At 34.8% G+C, this 20134-nt stretch overlaps 1 protein-coding gene across 1 annotated transcript in view; it reads left to right on the top strand.

Moving 5' to 3' along the window:
• IL1RAPL1 (interleukin 1 receptor accessory protein like 1) overlaps positions 1 to 20134 on the top strand; it is a 674194-nt gene that overhangs the window by 311023 nt on the left and 343037 nt on the right. Inside the window, exon 2 of the mRNA XM_040582490.1 lies at positions 8527 to 8806. Within this exon, the coding sequence (XP_040438424.1) occupies positions 8527 to 8806 (280 nt within the window). The remainder of the gene's footprint in view (positions 1 to 8526; positions 8807 to 20134) is intronic.

Here is a 20134-nt window from a genome sequence, read left to right as displayed (position 1 = left end):
ATTATGGAAAAGATTAAATGATTTGCCATCTGCCATGCAGCTTGATACACTGTGTAACCCAGATATTCTTTTGGAAATCATCTTTCTAAAAAACATTCTTACATGGGCTTCTTCAGTTTGGTGTAACCAATTCCTGTGGTAATTTCTTTTCAGGTTGGGTTACTATTTTGTTTTAGACATTTGCAATTCCAGAGGGAAATCTAAGATCAATACATATCAGACTTCATTTCCTCACATACTAGTATGGACATTCCATATATAGTAAACAATAGAAATTGTATGACAGTGGCATGGAGTAGAAGTTAATTTTCAAAATAAATCATAGTGTGTTTGGGGATCAGGGAGGAAAGAGACTTGTATTAAGGTCCAAAAAAATTGCAGATACTCTAGTATAGCCACATAACACAGGACATAGAAATGTCCTCATATAAAGATGTATGGTAACTATAACAAACAAGAAACAATTCATTTCGGGTGGGCACTGATCATGAATGTAGTTTAATATCAGGCTTTGGAAATTAATCTAGTAAAAAGACTTGTGTTTTGTGGCTGTTGATGACATTATGCTACCATCTCTATGCTGTAACTGTAAATGTACAAGTGGCCTCTGAGTTGAAAATGAATAACTGAAAGAAGATGGCACTCAGAAGCACACAAAAGATTAAGGACCTTTGTACTGGCTCTGGCTGGGATGGAGGTATTTTTATTCACAGCAGCCTGTATGGTGCCATATTCTAGATTTGTGACTAGAACAGTGTTTTGACTATTGCTGATCAATGCTTGTACTACATCAAGGCTTCACTTTTCCCCTTTTTCTCCCCAAGGCAAGTAGGTCTAAGGGTGGGGGCCAAGAGACTGGGAGAGGCCACAGCTGGAACAGCTGACCTGAATTGGCCAAAGGGATATTCCACACCATATAACATCATGCTCAGCAATAAAAATTTGGGAAGTTTAGGCTTTCAGGGTGGCCGTTGCTTAGAGACTAGCTGGGCATTGGTCTGCTTGTGGGTGGCGGTGAGTGCCTTTGCGCTACTTGGAATTTTTTTTCTCTTTCTTTCACTTCTTAAACTATATCTTGACCAATGAATTTTCTCACTTTTGCTTTTCCTAGTCTCTCCCTTGTCCTGTTGTGTGTGGGGCTTAGTGATTGAGTTGTGGTCAGTATGGCCTATGCTACCTTTAAATGTGTTTACTAAGCCTCCTATGTTATGAGGCATGGTGAACCAGAAGCGGGTTTGAAAAAAGTAAGAGACATTGAATGAGCATCATGGAAAGATTCTTGATTTAGTGTAGGAACTTACAACTGTATTTGTTCTTCCTTTGGTTGCCCTGCCTGGCATAGTATATTTATTCTATTTTTTTCTTTAAAATAGTGCTCATGATTTAACTTTTTCTACAATGTAACAGTGATAATTAACAGATTAGTATCAATTCAGACAAGAATGCTATTAAATTTGGCTTCTTTTAGGTAAAAGAGAGAATGACATGAAACCTTCTCATCAGATAGACACAAAGGTATTTTCACACTTATTCTGCCTCTAAGTAGTCCAATGCCTAGGTATATATACTCGGTCTCATGTTAGTGCAGTATTCAGAAGCCAAGAAATACAGCATTTCTAATTAATTTACAGCAAAACATAGTTTTCTTTTTCCATTACTCCTCTTTGTATGGACTCATGCATTTGACAAGATTCCTCAGCTACCGAAATTGCCAATTTTAAAACTTCCCTTAGGTGAGACTGGGACAACTGCAGTTTTTAGGAATTAACTTCTTTAATAGATCATGGTATCCAAAATAATTTTTCTGTCTCTCTCAAATGTCCTTCATCATTCTTTTTTTCCTTTACTGGCACCCCCATACCAGCCACTAGACTGAGAATTAAATATGTAAGTTTTTAGCCTACAACATATTTTTTGCAAGTTTTCAGAGAATGAAAATGGTATTTCAAGATGAAAATGCTATCTCAAATGGAAGTGCAGCATAATAATGTGCAAAGCTATAATAGCAGTCAGTGCAAAAGGAAATTTAATCATATAGAATATACTTGATGTGGTGATTTGAAAACATAAGTACTAATGATAAATCCCTATTTTTTTCATGTTTCCAATTTTGTACTGGTACTTTTTTGAAAGTACAAAATCTAAGCAGTCTAAGAATAGAACTGACCATGTTCTTTTTCTCACTCCACAGTGTTTTGCATTTCTAAACTCTGCTTCTTCATTCCTGTTGGAGTTCATTTTTATAGCAAATAAAAGGATATACAAACCAAAGATAGACCTTTGCATTTCTTCATAATGAGAACACACAGTAGAATACCATGTGTTACATTGCATAGAGCTATTTGGCTCAGGCACTGTAATGAGTATGATATAAAGTATAAAATCTTGATATTTTGGGGGTTTTTTTGGTGGTTTTTTTGTTTTGTTTTGTTTTGTTTTTTTTTAATGCTAGCTAGTCTAAGCAAAAAGCAAAAATCAACAAACAGGGTAAAAAGAGATAATCCAGAACAGACTGTGATTTTGATGGTGAAATATTGTTGTGAAAGTTGTTTTAAAGAAAGTAATCTTGAATCTTATGCATCTTTTGATAAACTTTTGAAAAGTTGTTTTATGAACAGCCAGGTTAGGGAAGCCTATTTTCTTGACAGATTATGCCCCATACTTCTTGACCCTACCCAAAAACCTTAGCCACACTGCTACAATATCCTTTGCTCACTTTCTCTACCCACCATATTTACTCCCCCTACATATACGACCATTTTGTTTCTGCATCCAGTAATGCTCTCCTTGACAAGTTCCCAGCTTTAGGAACAAGACCTGGTGCTTTCTCCTTATATACATGTTTTTCATAGTTTATGAGATCACTTCTTTATCAGATTTGGTTGCAAATGCCTAATGTGTTCAAAAACCTTGAAGCCGCTGACAAATAAATAGAATGTACAGTGACATTGCATAAACCTCTTCGTAGGAAATTACATTGAGAACAGAACTAGAAACATAGATAAGGAGGAAAAAATAAATCTGTTTATTTTATTAAATTTATTTTTATTATTATTTTATTAAATATTGTGAAGCACAATATATTCAGGAGAATTTACTGTTACTGTTAAACTTAAAACATTTAGTTTTAAGACAACGGTTTTCAACAATCAGACCTAAATTGTTTAGATGCCTGGAATTCAGATTTCCACCAACATACTAGAAACTTGAAGATGTCTACTAACTGAAATCTATAAATTTAATTGAAACTTTTAAATGAAGCCAGGCTGTTGCAGTGGACCCAGGATTTATTAGCTTTATTGTTTTTCTCCTTTTCAGTGCTGAATTTTGCCTTGAAAACAATACATATGATCTTGAAAAATGAAAGGGAAGACCTTTTCAGTAATGTTAAATATTCTGTGTGCTGGGTCCTATCAACAGGTACAGCCTGCAAGAAGATTGTTTATCCAGCAGAACAATCTCATTATTAGGACAGTGATGTAGTGTCATTTATTTCATACCCTGAAATCACTCAAGAAATAATTGAGTGAATGATATTCATCCTGGACCATGTATTGTGCTATTATGTGTAGCAATAACTGGAAACATATTAAAATAGAGATCAGGGACTACAGCCATTCATTTGAAGGCAGTTCTGAAATTTCAAAGGTGTTGAATTATTCAAGTATTTTCCAATTTATAAAATACAATAAAAGATGATTGACTGCTTGATGATGTGATGATAGAAACAAAAACATTGAAAAGTTTTGAGAGTATTTTTCTTTCTCCACAGTTTTTTTGAATCAGCATAAATCTAAGTGTTGATTGTGTGTAGGTTGGAGCCATAACTAAGAAAAGAAACATTAGATATTCTCTTTGTTTAATGCCTTACTTATACACAAAGAAAAGAAAGAAAATCCAGTCAAAATAGAAATCTATTTAATATTAACAAATCTGAATGAACAATTAACCCTTTGCTCTTCTCTGTCTCTATTTGTGAAGGCAGCAACGCAAGTGTTTAACATGCAAATAAGTAATTTTTAAGGTGCCCGTGTCAATAGAAAAAGCTAAAGATTTCTATGAATGTAAAAGGTATCATGAATATAATTAGTCTTTGGGTCTTCAAAAATGACTCTTTTACATGTTTCAAGGAGTTTGGAAATCAGTATTTTAATTAAGTTTTTGATACATCCAGGTTTTCCTAGATTGAAAAGTGCATGTGTGCTCTATACACCAGTGTGTAGTGCAGAGTGTGCATGGAAAGTGTCTGTTACAGTGTGTGCATGCTATCATCTGTCTGAGTGTTCACAGGAATCTCATTTTTAAGGACACGACAGTGTATTATTCTTTCCATTACTTGGTTTTAAGCCTCTGTTTATAGACCTCAGTTACAGTAGAACAGGAGCATTTTAAGCACAGATAGACAGTTATCTTCTGAAATATCACTGTTATCACAAAGTATCAATGAAGTGTGTCTGTGTCTTATGACAAGAATGAAGAACTTTTGTTATATCTGTCAAAATTGCATTAACACCTTGTAGATGAAGGCCCATTGGCTGAGCAGTAGTGTGAGGTATTTTCTGGAAGATTTTTAAGGTATTAAAGCTTCCAGTTGTAATAAGATTAATATGGTTCTAAGTGACTTCAGTGTCAGTGTTGGCAGAGTTTAACTGGTATATTTCTGTAAGCAGAAAAAGAACCACTGTCATGTTCACTTCACTGAAACATCACATTGAGAAGAGGTCATATTTTCTTAAGATTATCACTGAATTTAAATGCGAATGTGAATGTAAATGGCAGAACTATGAAATGGTTAAGGTTTGAGGAGACCTCTGGAAATTGCTGCTCAAACAGGGCCACCTACAAGCAGTTGTCCAGCACTTTGTCTAACTGGCTTTTGAACATGTCCAAGGATGGAGACCCCACAACCACCCTAGAAAACCTGAGCCAATGCTCACTCACCTTTACAGTAAAAAAGTGTTTCCCAATATTCAGAAAGATCCTCCTGTCTTTCAGTTTGGGTTCACTGCCTTTTGTCCTTTCACCAGACACCAGTGGAAAGAATCTGGCTCTGTGTTCTTTGCATCCTCCCTTCAGGTATTTATATTCATTAAGAAGATGCCCTCTCAGCCTTCTCCTCTCAAGGGTAGTCTCAGCTCTCAGCCTGTGCCCATAGCAGAGATGCTCCAGTTCCTCTAATCATCTTTGTGGCCCTTTGTTGGACTCCTTCCAGTCTGCCGACATCTCTTATGTACTGAGGAGCCCAGAACTAGACACAGTCCTCCAGGTGTGGCCTCACTAGTGCTGAGTAGAGAGGAAGGATCACCTCCTTTGCTCCTTTGATCTGTTGGCAATACGTTGACTAATGCAGCTCATCATACTTCTTTTGCTGCAAGGTCACATCGCTGGTTCATGTTGAACTCGGTGTCCACTAAGACCACAGGTTCTTTTCTGCCAGGTTGCTTTCCAGCTGGGTGGCCCACAGCATATATTGGTGAACAGGGTTGTTCCTCCCCAGATGTAGGACTTTGCATTTCTTCTTGTTGAACTTCATGAGGTTCCTGCCAGCCCATTTCTCCAGCCTGTTGAGGACCATCTGGATAGCAACATGACCCTCTGGTGTATCAGCCACTCCTTTCACTTTTATGTCATCAGCAAACATGCTGAAGGTATACTCTGCCGTATCATCCAGGTCATTACTGAAAATGTTAAACAGGACTGGACCCAGTGTTGACCGCCAGAATGCACCACTATAAAAAACTTAAAATACAAATCCATAATATTTAGAACATGCCAGTATTCATACTTGCTTGAGTTAATATTCTTTTAAGCTATCTGGTGGGACATACTGATGTAGTTAGTGCCAACAAATGACCAAATAGTTCAGTAGATAGTTACTTTGAAATGTAAACTTGTACTTTGTGATGTGAAGTCTTAGTGTAAAACTCCAGACAATTTGAGGCATTTAGGATTGCTTGATTTATATTCTTTTTCCATAGAAGTTTCATCCAATTTATATAATCAAAATAACTAACTCACAGAGCATTAATATAAATAAAAAGCCTACCTATTCAATCTATTGTTAACATTCTCCTTAAATGAGAATTAATTTCTTTATTAAATGGATTCCTTAAAATTTAATTCCTTATTTCCTTAATTCCTAATTTCTTAAAACTCAGAAACTGAACTTTGATAGTTAGTTATCAGAAGTTTGGCAATGATCTCTCTGGGTTTGCATGTAAGTATAGAATACCTGCTAGTATGTTTGCCTAAGCCTACTAAACTGGACTGCATGTGATCCCGAACACTTTTTAATGAGGAACAGTGTGCTGAAAAAAAGTTGAAGTTTCCTGCTCCACCTAGTTAAACGTTCATTCAATTTGAAGGCTTGAAATGGAGTTGCTGCTATTCTGCAGCATGTCCTCATGTATTCATCAAGCTTAAGGAGCTGGGAACCATTAGAACTGAATATCCTGAGAGAGAAAATATGACTAGCAGAGTAATATTGTAAACCAAAGTGTACTAATGTAATTAGACAGTGAAAGGCAAGATTACAATTTGATAATAAAGTATGATGAAGAAGCTATTACCTGGTAAGTTATATAATGGAATTAAGTCTGCTTAGAGGTGCCTGTTAATTCATTTTTAGCAAGGGGATTTAGAAACAGAAAGAAATAGAATCAGATCAGAGAGAGAATGCTCTTTCCGAAAGATAAAAAAATGAAATAATAAAAAAATGTAAATGAATTCTGAAATAAACAGAAGTTAGTTTCTTATGTCCTGTGGGGAAGATAATGGTGTAGCCTTGTCCCCATTCACTTCAATTTCTGCAAGAGTACATCTATGTCTTGTTGTAAAGTAACCTTGTAAAACTTACAGATTTTTAGGGAATGTTGGGTATGGAAACTGGAACAGGAACATATTAGTGTCCTTTCCTGATCTTAAAAGTAAACTCCAGAGGACATAATCCAAATATATATGATTTTTTGTTTGTTTTTCTCTATGTGAATTCTGTTCACAGTGCAAATTGATTCTAAAGCTTTTATTCTTTTTTCCTCCATCTTTCAATGTGGTATTGACATAGCTTTTTACTTACACAGTGATGTCTGGAGATGTTTATGTTTTTCTTATTTTGCTATGTATAATAAGTACTGTGATATTATCCAAGTGTCAATCTCAAAAATCACTAATTGACATGCTATTCTCCCAAATAAGAGATTAAAATAATTGTCTATGTTTAAAGTGCTAATAATACTGCTTTATCATGCCCAGTAATTTTAACTCTCTGTTAAAGTCAGTATTCAATCAGCTTTAGGGTGAGAGGTATTTGATGTGACTTTAGCTTTGCAAACATTGATTTTCCAAGCTAGCTGGCTGTCTAAGCTCTTTTACAGTTAACAAAAGTGGCAAATACAGAGACAAAATATTTATGAGTCATAGATATTCAATTTACGATGAAATAAATTGTCCTTTGAGTGTACTGATTGCTTTTGAACTGAGTGGATTGGTGGCCTGATTAACTAGCTGAGGCTGGACAATGAGTTTTTAAATGAATGAACCTAATGGTGAATTTCCATGGTTGAAGTTCCTTAAGAAAAAAAAAAAAGCATAACCTTTTGTTAAGGAAGCTATTGTAAAAAGTATCTGTTCTTTTGCTCTTTTGCTATTCTTCACTAAAAATAACAGGAAGTGGGAGGGCCGTTGGGTGGTGGTGGTTTTTTGGTTTTTTTTTTGGGGGGGGTTGTTTTGTTGCTGGGCTTCAGAAAGTCAAATAAATTTGGTATTGCATCCTGATGAATAGTTATTGTGGGACAGTATTGACATTATTCAACAGGTGAAGAATATGAAAATTATTCTAGAATTATTATTAACCTGTACAGGAAAAAAATAAAAGCATTAATCGTTTAAACTAATTTGTAATGTACTTTTAGAAAGACATGCATTCAAAGTAAGATCTGCTTACCCTGTTCTTGAAGAATCCATCAAAAATGCTGATAGTAATTTTCCTGACAGTATCTTTTCTCGCATTTGCTCTTATACTCTTATTGTTAAGACAGTTTCCTCTCCTCCTTCAAATCTAACCCAAACTTACATACTTTTTTGGTTTAGGCCACAGCTCCTTGTCCTAATGTCTTCTGAGATTGAGTAACACCTTATTTCATGTATGTGCTTACCTCGAAGGTATTTGATTGATGCAATTCACAGATTATGACACCCAGTATACCCACATGGCCTCTGCGTTCCAATAATTTCACACTAGTATTTTAAACTGGTCATACTAGAGTTCCATGGAATGAAAAAGAGCAATTGCTCCATTATTGTAGAAATTGTCAGCATTTAACACAACATCTCGTAATAACTCTGTTTTGCATAGACAAGTTAATGGTGCGAAAAGGCAGTTAATTTTTCTGGGATCAAAAGAGTGCCACTTGTCACTTAATGGACCTTTTTTTTCAAATGCAGTGCTTTCCCACAATAAAGGTTGCTGTGTAAATAGTGCTCTCTGAAGCCTTTCATAATATCTTGTAATTTTCTTTTCTCTTTTAGCTGATGGATGCACTGACTGGTCTGTGGATTACAAGAAATATCAAGTTCTAGTAGGAGAACCTGTTCGTATAAAATGTGCACTCTTTTATGGATATATTAGAGCTAATTACTCCCTAGCCCAAAGTGCTGGACTTAGTTTGATGTGGTACAAAAGCTCTGGACCTGGAGATTTTGAGGAACCTATAGCTTTTGATGGAACTAGAATGAGCAAAGAAGAAGACTCCATTTGGTTCCGACCGACAGTGGTGCAAGACAGCGGACTCTATGCATGTGTTATAAGGTACTGTATTTTAATATACTGCATTTTAATTAACCATATATAAAACAAGACTCTTAATAGTGAGTTTTTTGTGCCAAAGAAAAATGTTATCTGAGCATGTTTCTTTCTTCTCCTGGTATTCCCTTCCCTGAAGCATTTCATGCTTATGTAGAAATAACTATTGAATGTCTTGAATATTTTTCTAATATGTAAGTTTAGGTAATTTATAGCAAAATCTAAAATTTGTAAGATGAGTGGGACTGGATACATAAGTCATGTGTTCCTGCTTCTGCTTCTGATTTAAGTCTTACAATCACTATACTAGAGTAAAAAAATTATTCTCAAATTCAGATTTAATTGCACATGGATTTTATTAAACAGTTTCATTTAAATCACTTATTTCTATTAAAAAAAAAATGCTGTAAATCAGTTGCATCAAGGAAAATGGAAATTTACATTTCATAATTTTTACAGATGTACATCCTCTAGAACCACATCTGGCTTAACCTGATAGTAGAGGCTGGGTGTCAGATATCTTCCAAAGCTATTTCACTTTCTCATGCATCAGGCTTTATCACCATGAATTGGACGAGACTTCACTTCCTGCTTTCTAAAACAGGTGTTCACCTTCTTTCTGCATCTTCAAAGCAGTTTGCACTGAGATATTCTTTCCAGCCCTTTGCAGTCAAAAAGATCATCTAAGCACTTTCGTATGGTCTCACAGACTTATACTAGATTTTTTCTAGATGTGAAATTATGGAAATTCTAATTTGCATATAGAAAGTACAGAGAAGAGTCACTACTAATTGTTCAAAGGTTTGAAACCATTGGTTATTGCAGTTAGCTGAACAAATGAAGCAAGGTTCCTCCCTGTCTGCATATCTGTACAAATAGTCTGGTTACTCATACACAATAGAAAGAGGCAAAAAGAAAGAGTAAGTTTCTAGCCAAGTGGCTAGAAAAGGAATGAATGATGAAGGTATTCCAATGCTGCAAGGATACTAAACATATTTGGTAGTACCCCATTTACTTTTCTGTAGTTGAATCTTTGTGCAGACTTATATGTTTGGATGTTTAAAAACATTAATCGCTTTGGTAAGCGGTAATATTTAGTGAAGAAAAATGCATGAAAGCAACCAAGTCTTGCTCAGAAACGTGAGATTGGATATAAAGCAAGCATAAATCCAGACAAAAATAGGTAACAATAGAAGTTTAAATAATGCATTATAAATTACATTACACTTGAAAAATCTCCAGCTTTAACAGACTTAAAATAAATTCATTAGGTACTTATCAGCCATAAAAATACTGCCTATAGTTCATTCAGTGATATTCGGCTTAAAGTTTCAAATTCAGATAACTACCAGGTTCAAACTGGGATTATGGAGATGCTTCAAATCTATTTGTAGCCCCAGTCAGTAACAAAACTGAGCATCTGCTTGAGAATCTTTAGCTGTTTCTATTAGTCACACACACAACCTAACATTTTAGATAAAGAGGTAATAGCAGAAATACAGAGAAGCATACAGGATTTTCTAGATCTGAAAGATAGAAAAGATAGAAAGATAGAAAGAAAGAAAGAAAGAAAGAAAGAAAGAAAGAAAGAAAGAAAGAAAGAAAGAAAGAAAGAAAGAAAGAAAGAAAGAAAGAAAGAAAGAAAGAAAGAAAGAAAGAAAGAAAGAAAGAAAGAAAGAAAGAAAGAAAGAAAGAAAGAGAAAGAAAGGAAGGAAGGAAGAAAGGAAGAAAGAAAGAAAGAAGGGAAAGAAAGAAAGAAAGAAAGAGAAAGAAAGGAAGGAAGGAAGAAAGGAAGAAAGAAAGAAAGAAGGGAAAGAAAGAAAGAAAGAAAAACAAATAAACAGAGCAAAATAAGAAAGAAAGAAGGAGAAAGAAGAAAGAAAGATAATGAAATAAGAAGGGAGGGAGGGAGTCAGATTATTGTCCAGTCCTGTATTTGGCTTCCTTACCCTTGTTATGGCTTTGCACATCTGAAGGTAGAGGCCTCAAATGTAACAGTTTCTAACTCATTTTTCCACGTGAGCTTTCATCTTTGCTTTTCAGCTAGATTTTAAATATCTTTACACAACTTCACAGTTGCATTTTATGGTTTTATATTTTCATGTAGGTATAGACATGCATCTACCCATATGGACATTATGTTGCTGAACTGCATAACCTCCCTGCTGTGTAGTTCAGTTAATATATAAGTTTTTACATAAGACAGAAATAAAACAGAATACCTTTAGATATAATTTTAAATAAAAGAACATTAATTTTATCTATTAAAGTTTCAACTATAAGTGCTTCAAATTATCTTTGAAAAACATTAGTCTAGAACGGTATACAATACTTCCCCCTTCCCCCCTGCTCCCCTAGGCATGATTGTAAACCTGAGCTTGCTGTGAATTTATGAAAAATAGTCCTTTATCTTCATCACTTGAAAATTCATTTTAATTTTCATAATTTTCTTATGAAATTTCTTCTATTAGGTAGGATGTGTTCCTGTGCTGATCAAATACAAAAATATTGCTTTTCTGTAGTTTAACAGATCTAGTTTTGACAGATCATGTTAATTATAGCTTAACCACTGTACCTATTTAACTGTTTGTATATGTACATCTAGTTAAAATAATTGCAGTTACATGAATGATGCCTTATTATCAGCACATATTTTGTGAAATAAACATGAGATAATAACTATGAAGTTTAAAATAACAACATATGCAATTTATTTTTAGAGAAAATTGCCTTTGTCATTTGTTTGATTTTAATGAGGCTATGGAGCCTAACCATCCCCTGCAGTAACATTGAATTAATAGTGTTCTTTCAGATATTATGATGACTTCTTCCATTCATTTTAAGAGAATATGTTTCTATATATATTATTCTGTCAGTTCCTAAAAACCATACATAGAACACAGACATACTATATATGCACACAATCTTTTAATGTATTATCAGATATCCTGAATACAGAATATATAGGAGAATCTTTGCTTTGTTGAAGGAAATGGGGAGCAAAAAAGAAATTAAATTAATTTTTCATAAACCTTGTGCACGCACCATTTTTTCATCATCTTGAATAATGTAAAACACAATTACAAATGGGAATTACCATTTCATGGTAGCAACCATTTTTAAAATATGTCTTAGTGTAGGAAGGGCTTTTACCCTGGCCATATATACTTTATAAATATCTTTATTTCTTTATACAGTTATTGCCAATTATTATCTTAAGAAAATAGTAAGTGTTCAGGTAACAACTAGATGCTACATCTGAATGAAAATAAAAAATATCAAAAAAGAGAAAATATCTGTGCTTTACAGCAGTTTATCTGACAAGTTCAAAAACACGGTGTTCCCTAGATCTACATGGAATCCCTGGTTATGTTTAATTGTGTTAGTGGCATAGAAATCTGACAATGGATGAGAGAAATAAGCTTTCTTAAAGGAAGCCCAAATGTGCTAGTAATACAAAGAAATCTCTCAGAAGAACCTGTTATTCTATTAATTCCTTTAAGTAAATATCATCACAGTGGTGAAGTAATTAACAGAAAAAGAGCACTAGAAGAAGATTTAAAATTACTCCAGAGTAGTTTGGCATGCAGATTTACAAATTTTCATGATCTGCATTTATTTGAATACTTTTGAGTAAAGCCCAGAGGTCCTGGATTAAAGCATTGGCCCACACAATGGAAGTAGTTTGGGAAGCTTTTAGCAAATAGGCATTCATAGCCGTGTGGCAAGAAAACTGAGGGGATAGAAAGGGAAAATGATGGGGGGGTGGGGGTGGGGGCAAGGATAGAGATGTCTGTACCATTTCAGTTATTTAAATGTTTGAACTACCATTACAGGTATTTCTACAGAAATCAGCAGCTCTGACAGCCTATTGAAGTGGTGTGCAAGTTCAGGAGAAGGTTTATCGCGCACAGGAGGTGGACTGCCCTTGGTCCCTTCCTTTGTGCTGATTTGGTGTGTAGAGAGTAGGGGATGCAACGGACTGTGCCTTCATTGTTCCTACACTTCATTTTTAAGCTTGTCTGAGCTTTTTCCAAGGTCATTTACTTTATGAAAATGTTTGGTAACCATGACAAGGAATCTGCCTTTTATGGTGATCAAGGTGTGATCCATCTCCTTTTTGGATGCAAGCTTGGTAGACTAGCCAGACATCCATCACATTTATCACTGCAACTTAGAGATGTCTTGGTGACTAGAAAAACCCTTCAGGCTAACAGTAGGAATTCATACTGACTGGGTTACTGGAGCTTGCATTAAGTGTCCTGTACAGATAGAGAAAGCAGTTGCTAGTTCCTAGAAATGAGATCTGGGATTTTCTGGAAGTTGATGCTTGTTGGAAGTCAAAAGATTGAAATCTGTTCTTTCTCCATTTCCCCTGTCCTTCTGACACTGCAGGATGTCAGCTGTCTGACATTGATTGTACATGTTGAATACCTTTCATGTACATTAGGACAAAACAAATGCCTAATGCTGAAGAAATAAGCAGATGCATGCAAGGTGCCTCTTCTCATTCTTAAATAGATATAAGCTATGCATAATACTAAATTCCACGTGTTTGCTATTCACTTGGCTCAGTGAGAACTTGACACTGTAAAAGAAGTGAGCATGGTGGTGAATAGTTAAGAAAGCAATATGATCCCTAAAATGTGTAGAGTTATGATTTTAAGTGAAAAGTCTTGGACTAGTTGTAAGCAAGTCTGAGAACTAAGGTAGTCCAAAAAAATGTTTTAGATAAGATTTCATTAAAGGATATATTCATTTATGGTGAGGGGAAAATAAGTAATGCCTGTACTTACACAGAATAAGGGAAGGATGTTGATACTGGAAAAGAAGAAGAAATTGATTTATTTGACTGAGCAGAAGGCATTGCTAATATCCCATTTTAACAGCTCTGAACTTACAGAAATGGCATAGACAATGCTTGAGGAGAGAATTACTTGAAGTAAAGCCTTCAATGTGATACCAAGTTTTTTACCACTAATTCTTTTGATGTTGAGAACCAAGCAATGCTGAAATACAGCAATGTAACAAATAACACAGTCTAACTATTGCTTCCACTATTTTATTAGAGATTTGTTTGTTTTTACCTAAGAGTACTTTTAGAATACCAGTTTTGCTTGCCCTTTGATTGTCAACATTGCGCTTGTCACAATGAAATTAATATTCCTGACCAAAAAAGTAACACTTCAGGTCTCATTTCAGTATAATAGTAAAAGATGACTTATGTTTGGGTTTGCAGCTGTAATTTAAGATGGGAAAGTCCTAACATGGAGTCTGGTTGCATTAATATGCACTGCTTGTAGTAAGAAACATTTTGTTGAAGATAGGCAGTATTTTGTCCATTTTGCCCTCTCCTGCTAACTCCATCCATCTTAGAAAAGGACCAAAAGCCATGAACAGTATGGAAGAAGTTGACTATCAACTGCCCTTCTAGCAAATGTGGGAGGAGAAAATACATATAAAGTTAATTCCACATAATGGATACTTGAGTCGAAGGCAGATTATTTTCTTCCAGGCACTAGAGAAAATGGAAGACAAAGGCAAAGAACTAAAATGGCTTGCAAATATTCTCAAAATGATGGCTTCAATTATTTTTTTGTCTCCAGACTTTGTTAATAAATAGTTTTTTATTGTTTCCTCTAACAGAATTCAAAACAACCCAGCTGTATGGCTAGTAATAATAAGGGCCTCCTACCTTTTATATGACCATTTAGTTTTGCTCTTAACATCTTATTTCAAATTGTATTTTGAATCTCTGTCCTGCAAAGGCTTACCTCTGTGCATATAAACAGCCTGGCACTAGGAGCATTTCCAAGACACTTGCAAGGGAATGACATGTATGGCACTGGAGCTGGAGGAGGGTCAAAGTGGGATACATTTGGGCAAGCAACATGCTGCTGTGCACCAACTCTTAGGTAAAGAAAATGAGCTTTTTGTGGCTTTTTGGCTAAACCATTTGCTAGGTCCCATCAGCCAGACTAACAGATATAGTAGGAGTTTAGACAGCACACAGGTATGTGAATGTAAGTGGATCAGAGAACTAAAATGTTTTAAATTGAATCCCAAAGTAAATGGACTTCATTTGTGTATTCATATCACATACATTGAAATGCATTAGTTGATGTGAAAGGTAAAGGACGTATCTCTATACTCAGTGCTATGTCATGACACCAACATTTTAAAATATTAAACTTATTTCGAAAGCCTCTAATGTAAGAATGTGATATGATTGAATTAATTTATAATCGAAATTCTTCTGAAATGCAAATCTAAAATAGTGGTTAAGGTTCCCAGCTTTCATCAAACTGACTTAAAAGCCATCATTTCAACAAACAAGACTCTTAGTAATTAGATTAACATTTCCAAGGTTTCTGAACAAATAAATATTAGAAATATTGCTTTAAAAAAGGGATTGAAAAGCAGCAGCTGAGATTCTTTAGTCAGACTTTAAAGAAGCATGAAATAGTAGATGATCTGTGGTAAAGTCTTGCATAACTTTCTCAGAAGGGTTGAATGTGAAAAGAGTGTGTAAAGGACCCAAACCCGGAAAATTTACAGATACTGTAGAGAGACTAAAGAGAACCTGCCTGCTGACTACTTTCTGGTGTCATTATGGTAGGAACAAAAAAAGATGCTATGAAGGTGCTATGTTTTCAGGATGTGTTTGGAACAATTCAATCAACCCTTGCTTCCCACAGCTATTAGACCATTTTGCCCAAACCAAGACTGATGTAAAGCAGTCCTAGCAGCATTCAGAATTTCCTTCATGGTCCTTGTTCCGAACCTTGCTTCTCTCTCCTCTCCTTTCATAAAACAAGGAGAGGTACCCAATACTACCAAAAATGAAGAAGACATTGTGTGGTTCCCAGCATAGAGAAGACTGAAATGGTGGGGGCCTCACCCCTCCCCTCCCCTCCTCACATCATTTCACTGCTCACTTCTCACTTCTTCTTGCTTCTTCTCTATTTCGGTCAAATAATAACAATTAAGAAAAATCTCCTGTGACTTCTTTTTTATCTGATATAGGAAGAAAGGAGAAATATCTTTGTTGCAAGTCTTCAGGCTGGGGCTTTATTATCTATCAAGGAGGTGTTCATGTATGCTATGGAATATTCAGCAAATGTAAGATAATGGCACGGTGATAAAAAAAATTATAAAGTGATTTTTACAATTTATTCCTTACCTATAAGGAGAAATATTTTTTAAAAAATTAGATATAAATCAGGTAGACATTTGGACAGTTGTTACAGTCAAAGCAAAACTGTTGAGGGGGAAAACAGTGGTAAGAGTATCCGTGGGAAATAAGTAGGCTGTAGTTAAATAAATTACATCTTTTCATTTAAGTTTTTCAGTATGTCTAAAAGATTCTTTTTTGGCAGTCCATTAAATAACTTTATTGAAATTCTGGCTCCTAGGCAAAAACATTAGTAAGAGATTTTCAGGTCTAGTGGGTTTTGGGTTTGTTTTTTGGTTTTTTTGTGTTTATTTGCTTCTTAAAAAAAAAAGCTTTTAATGGTAATATTACTGTTCCAGCTAAAATCTTGAAAGCAGTGAACCATTAAAAAAATCCATGAAATGAAGAAAGCTTATAAGATATCTCTCATCTTTTAAACATGGTTCCAGATTTCTCAGTGTAGTTTTTTGTTTTGGTTGGTTGGTTTTTGGTTTGGTTTGGGTTTTTTTGGGGGTGAGAGGGTGGGTGAGGAAGTTCCTGGTTCTTATTAACAAGACATATGAAGGAAAATTAATCAGCTATGCTACATGACCCAAATGCAAAGGTTTAAATGTTAGAAGACCAAAGATATAAATAAAAAAGGCAATGACTGGGAGATTAAAAAACTGTCATGATTATTTTGAGGACTTCTCTCTCTCACTGGTTTTGAGCATCAGAAATTCTGTGCCCATCCTTTTGTTATAAAAATAGTATCTCTCATCAAAAAGACAGAGTAGCATGATTTGCAGGAAGGATGATAAACAGAAGAAGAAGAAATTGAAGAATAAATGTGTTAGTCTATAGAATCTTGAAGGCATATTCTCTTGTTGCGAAGCCTTATTCTGACTTACTTCTATTTTGCTTGTTTTTTCAATCTCTAAAGTCTAAAGTTCTAAAGAAATAAAGAAATCCTTCTGTTTCACTAATTATATCTCTAAACAATTTTTGAGTGGATTATATGAAGCATGTGACTTTTGTCTATTTACACTGTGACAAGGGTTTATTACATAGAATTGTTTTAAACAGTGATGGCTATTAAAATGTACTATCCCTGTTTTTAAAGGTATCATCCAATAGTCACATATGAGTTCATCAAAATATATGCTAAGACATGTCTCTGTCAAATACACATTTTTCAATTAACAATATAAATAAATATGTATTTACATTATAATAATTATATAATTATAAACTACTACTACTGGAGTAAGTATGTAACATTTTTCTGCTAAAAATCATATTTAGCATTTATGTGGGGTGTTTTGTTCCTTATTCAAAATGTAAATTAGATGCTGCCCATCTCACTGGGAGGCTATAGTTAATTATTAATACTCTTGCTGAATAAAAATGAAGATCCAGACCCTCAAGATAGTAAATATCATAAAAACCAGCTAAAAGATGTTATTACATTTGTATATTTCCTGGGACTGAGAAAGAGGGGGATTTGGATTAAATATTTAAAAAAATATTTTGGTCAATAATAGTTTGTTTTAGTAGCACCCATTCTTAAATGTTTGTGTCTGCTAAACTATGGAAAAGATGTGTGACTCAAATGTTTCATCTCATTATGAGGTAGCTGATAGCTTGTGACAATGGAGGGAACTGGAGGAAAAAGCAACAGATATTAATTTACACAGCCTGTATGTTAATGAAATATTGCCTTGGAAATGTAGGGCATGAGGAGAAGCAAGTTACTGACTGGCAAATTCAAATAGCAGGAAGTGCTGATGCACGCGAGCCAGTATCTAGAGTGCAGAGGGTAAAGTACCTGGAGAAGTCATGTGAGACCTCAAAGTGACTTCATTTTTGATGTGCTAGAAGTAAAAAACCAACATCTCGTATCACCTAAATAGTTTGGATTCAAAGAATATTTATTGTTCTATTATGACAAAGTCAGAGTTCACATGTAAGCATAAGATAATGATCCATGTCTGTAATGACCATGTATCATAATTAATTGTTTCATCAGTTCCAGCAGTGACTGTACAATGACTAAAGTTTAACTCTTTTGTAGTAAAAAGTATATCCAGAATTGATACTAGTCTAAATTGGTGAATTTAAAATATATTTTTTTAATGTCTTCCAGACATAAAGCTTACAAACAGGCAAGCAAGTAAAAATAATTTTTAACACTGAAAATAATGAAGAAAAATTAATCAACTATGCTACATAACCAAAATGCAGTTTAAAATGTAAGACCACCAAATAAATAGATAATATTTGTAACACTGAAAATTATATTGTGCAGATATTCCCACTATAGAGGAAAACTAACTATATTTGCATGTTTGATGCTTGCTCAGGACTACCATCTCTCAAAGTAATGTAACCTGGTGCTGCTAATTTCAAAGTTTATGAGACTGACCCAACAGATCTTGAAGTATTTAATTGCAGAGGCTAAGAAGATGATCAAAGGTCAAGATCGTCTCTATAAACTTAATTCAGCCTTTTAATGCAGGAAGCATTATGATATAGTCTTTGAGAGCTAAAATTTCACTTCATTTAGGAAATTAATCAAGATTGGACACTGAGGACTCCTGTTTTCACTTATTGCAAGAGTTAGTGTGTGAATGCAAATACACACCCCAGTACAGACACATGTATCCATAGCTGTACACCAGCATATACATGCATATATATATGCATGCTGAACCGAGAAAGAGAATTAAAGGCAAGAAGGGATGGTCTGAATATAGTTAATGAGGACATGCGTGAAAACTGGGTTTATTTTTTTTCTGTCACAGACATACGAATATGGATAAGTCTTTGCAATGCATTTGGCCTTTCTTTTTTTGGGATTGTACTGTGGATTCTGGCCACTCTTTTTCAGGCTGCACTAAAAAGAACCCCTGCAAGGCATTATTTCAAGGGTATATATATATATATATATATATATAATGATAATAATAAGAAATATGCAAATAAAATTTGTCAGTCATCAGGAAATTTTTATAATGTGACCTTTCCATGATTTTGGCATTGATTTTTGCAGCCTTGCAGGCTAATTCTTCACATAAACTATTCAAAATACATGGCAACATATAGGGAGATAAGGTGGCTTTTTTGGTTTAGCTGTTTTATCTGGATACATTTTCATACATATACCTGTTGTCTAAAGTGAAAAAGATCCCAAAGTTTTATCAAACATATGTAATTTAATTTGAGGGTTACATGTAAAAATAAACTTTTAAAAAAGTAGTCTAAAAAAGAAATCTAAGATTATTGAGTTTTGCCTAGTATGTTAAGTTGCTTTATGATAACCTTGAAGAACAGAAAATGCTTTTTATATTCTCTCTTTTCAGTTTTTTACAATATGTAGTGAAAAGAACAAATAATGAAGAGTTATGATTTTTCGCCCCTTTCAAGCAAGTGTTTTCATTTTCGAGCACAAGATGAACTGGATAGATTTAGCAGAAAGGAACAATCAACTACACAATCAGCTTCATTTCCATGATTTTCTTGAGTTTTTAAGGTTAAGTTGGCTGGCTTCTAAGGGCAGAGTGTACAGATTAAAGTTCATCACCTTCAACTGTGAGTTATATAAAGTGACAGAGATTGCTCAAAGAAGCATGAGTATTAATGCATTTTCAGTGACAAGTTCATGAAATTGTTTTGTTGTGGTTTGGGTTGTGGTTTGGTTTCTTCTCCCCCTTCCCCCTACACACCCCCCCCAACACCACCCACCCCCACCCCACCCCCGCTGAAATGTTTTTTTAATCTTTTCTGGGTGTTACCATTAATCCCACTCAATATAAACAGTTCAGTTCCATGTTTGGTCCCAGGTGTAATTCTGCCTCAATATTCATTCTAACTCTATCCTGGTTTTGTAAAGTTTTGTGAAAACTGAAGGGAATTCCTTTTTCCAACGTGTAGCACCTAGTTTGGGCCAAGGCCAAGTAGGCTGGGGATCTTGTATGGTACTAGTTAGGCTTCAGATTATGCATTCAATGCCTAAAGAAGATGCCTGTAACAACCCTGTGAAGATGCGGGTGGGGTGAGGGGGGAAGTAAAACATACAAGACATCAGCACTGTATCTCTTGGTCTCACTGGGTGTTGTAGCAAGCAAAATGTGTCTTGAATAACCAACAGGACAATATTTCAATGAAAGCTTGTGGAGAAC

This window comes from Falco naumanni, chromosome 2 (assembly GCF_017639655.2).
Source record: "Falco naumanni isolate bFalNau1 chromosome 2, bFalNau1.pat, whole genome shotgun sequence".
NCBI lineage: Eukaryota > Metazoa > Chordata > Aves > Falconiformes > Falconidae > Falco > Falco naumanni.
This window is presented reverse-complemented; position numbering and strand designations above follow the sequence as displayed.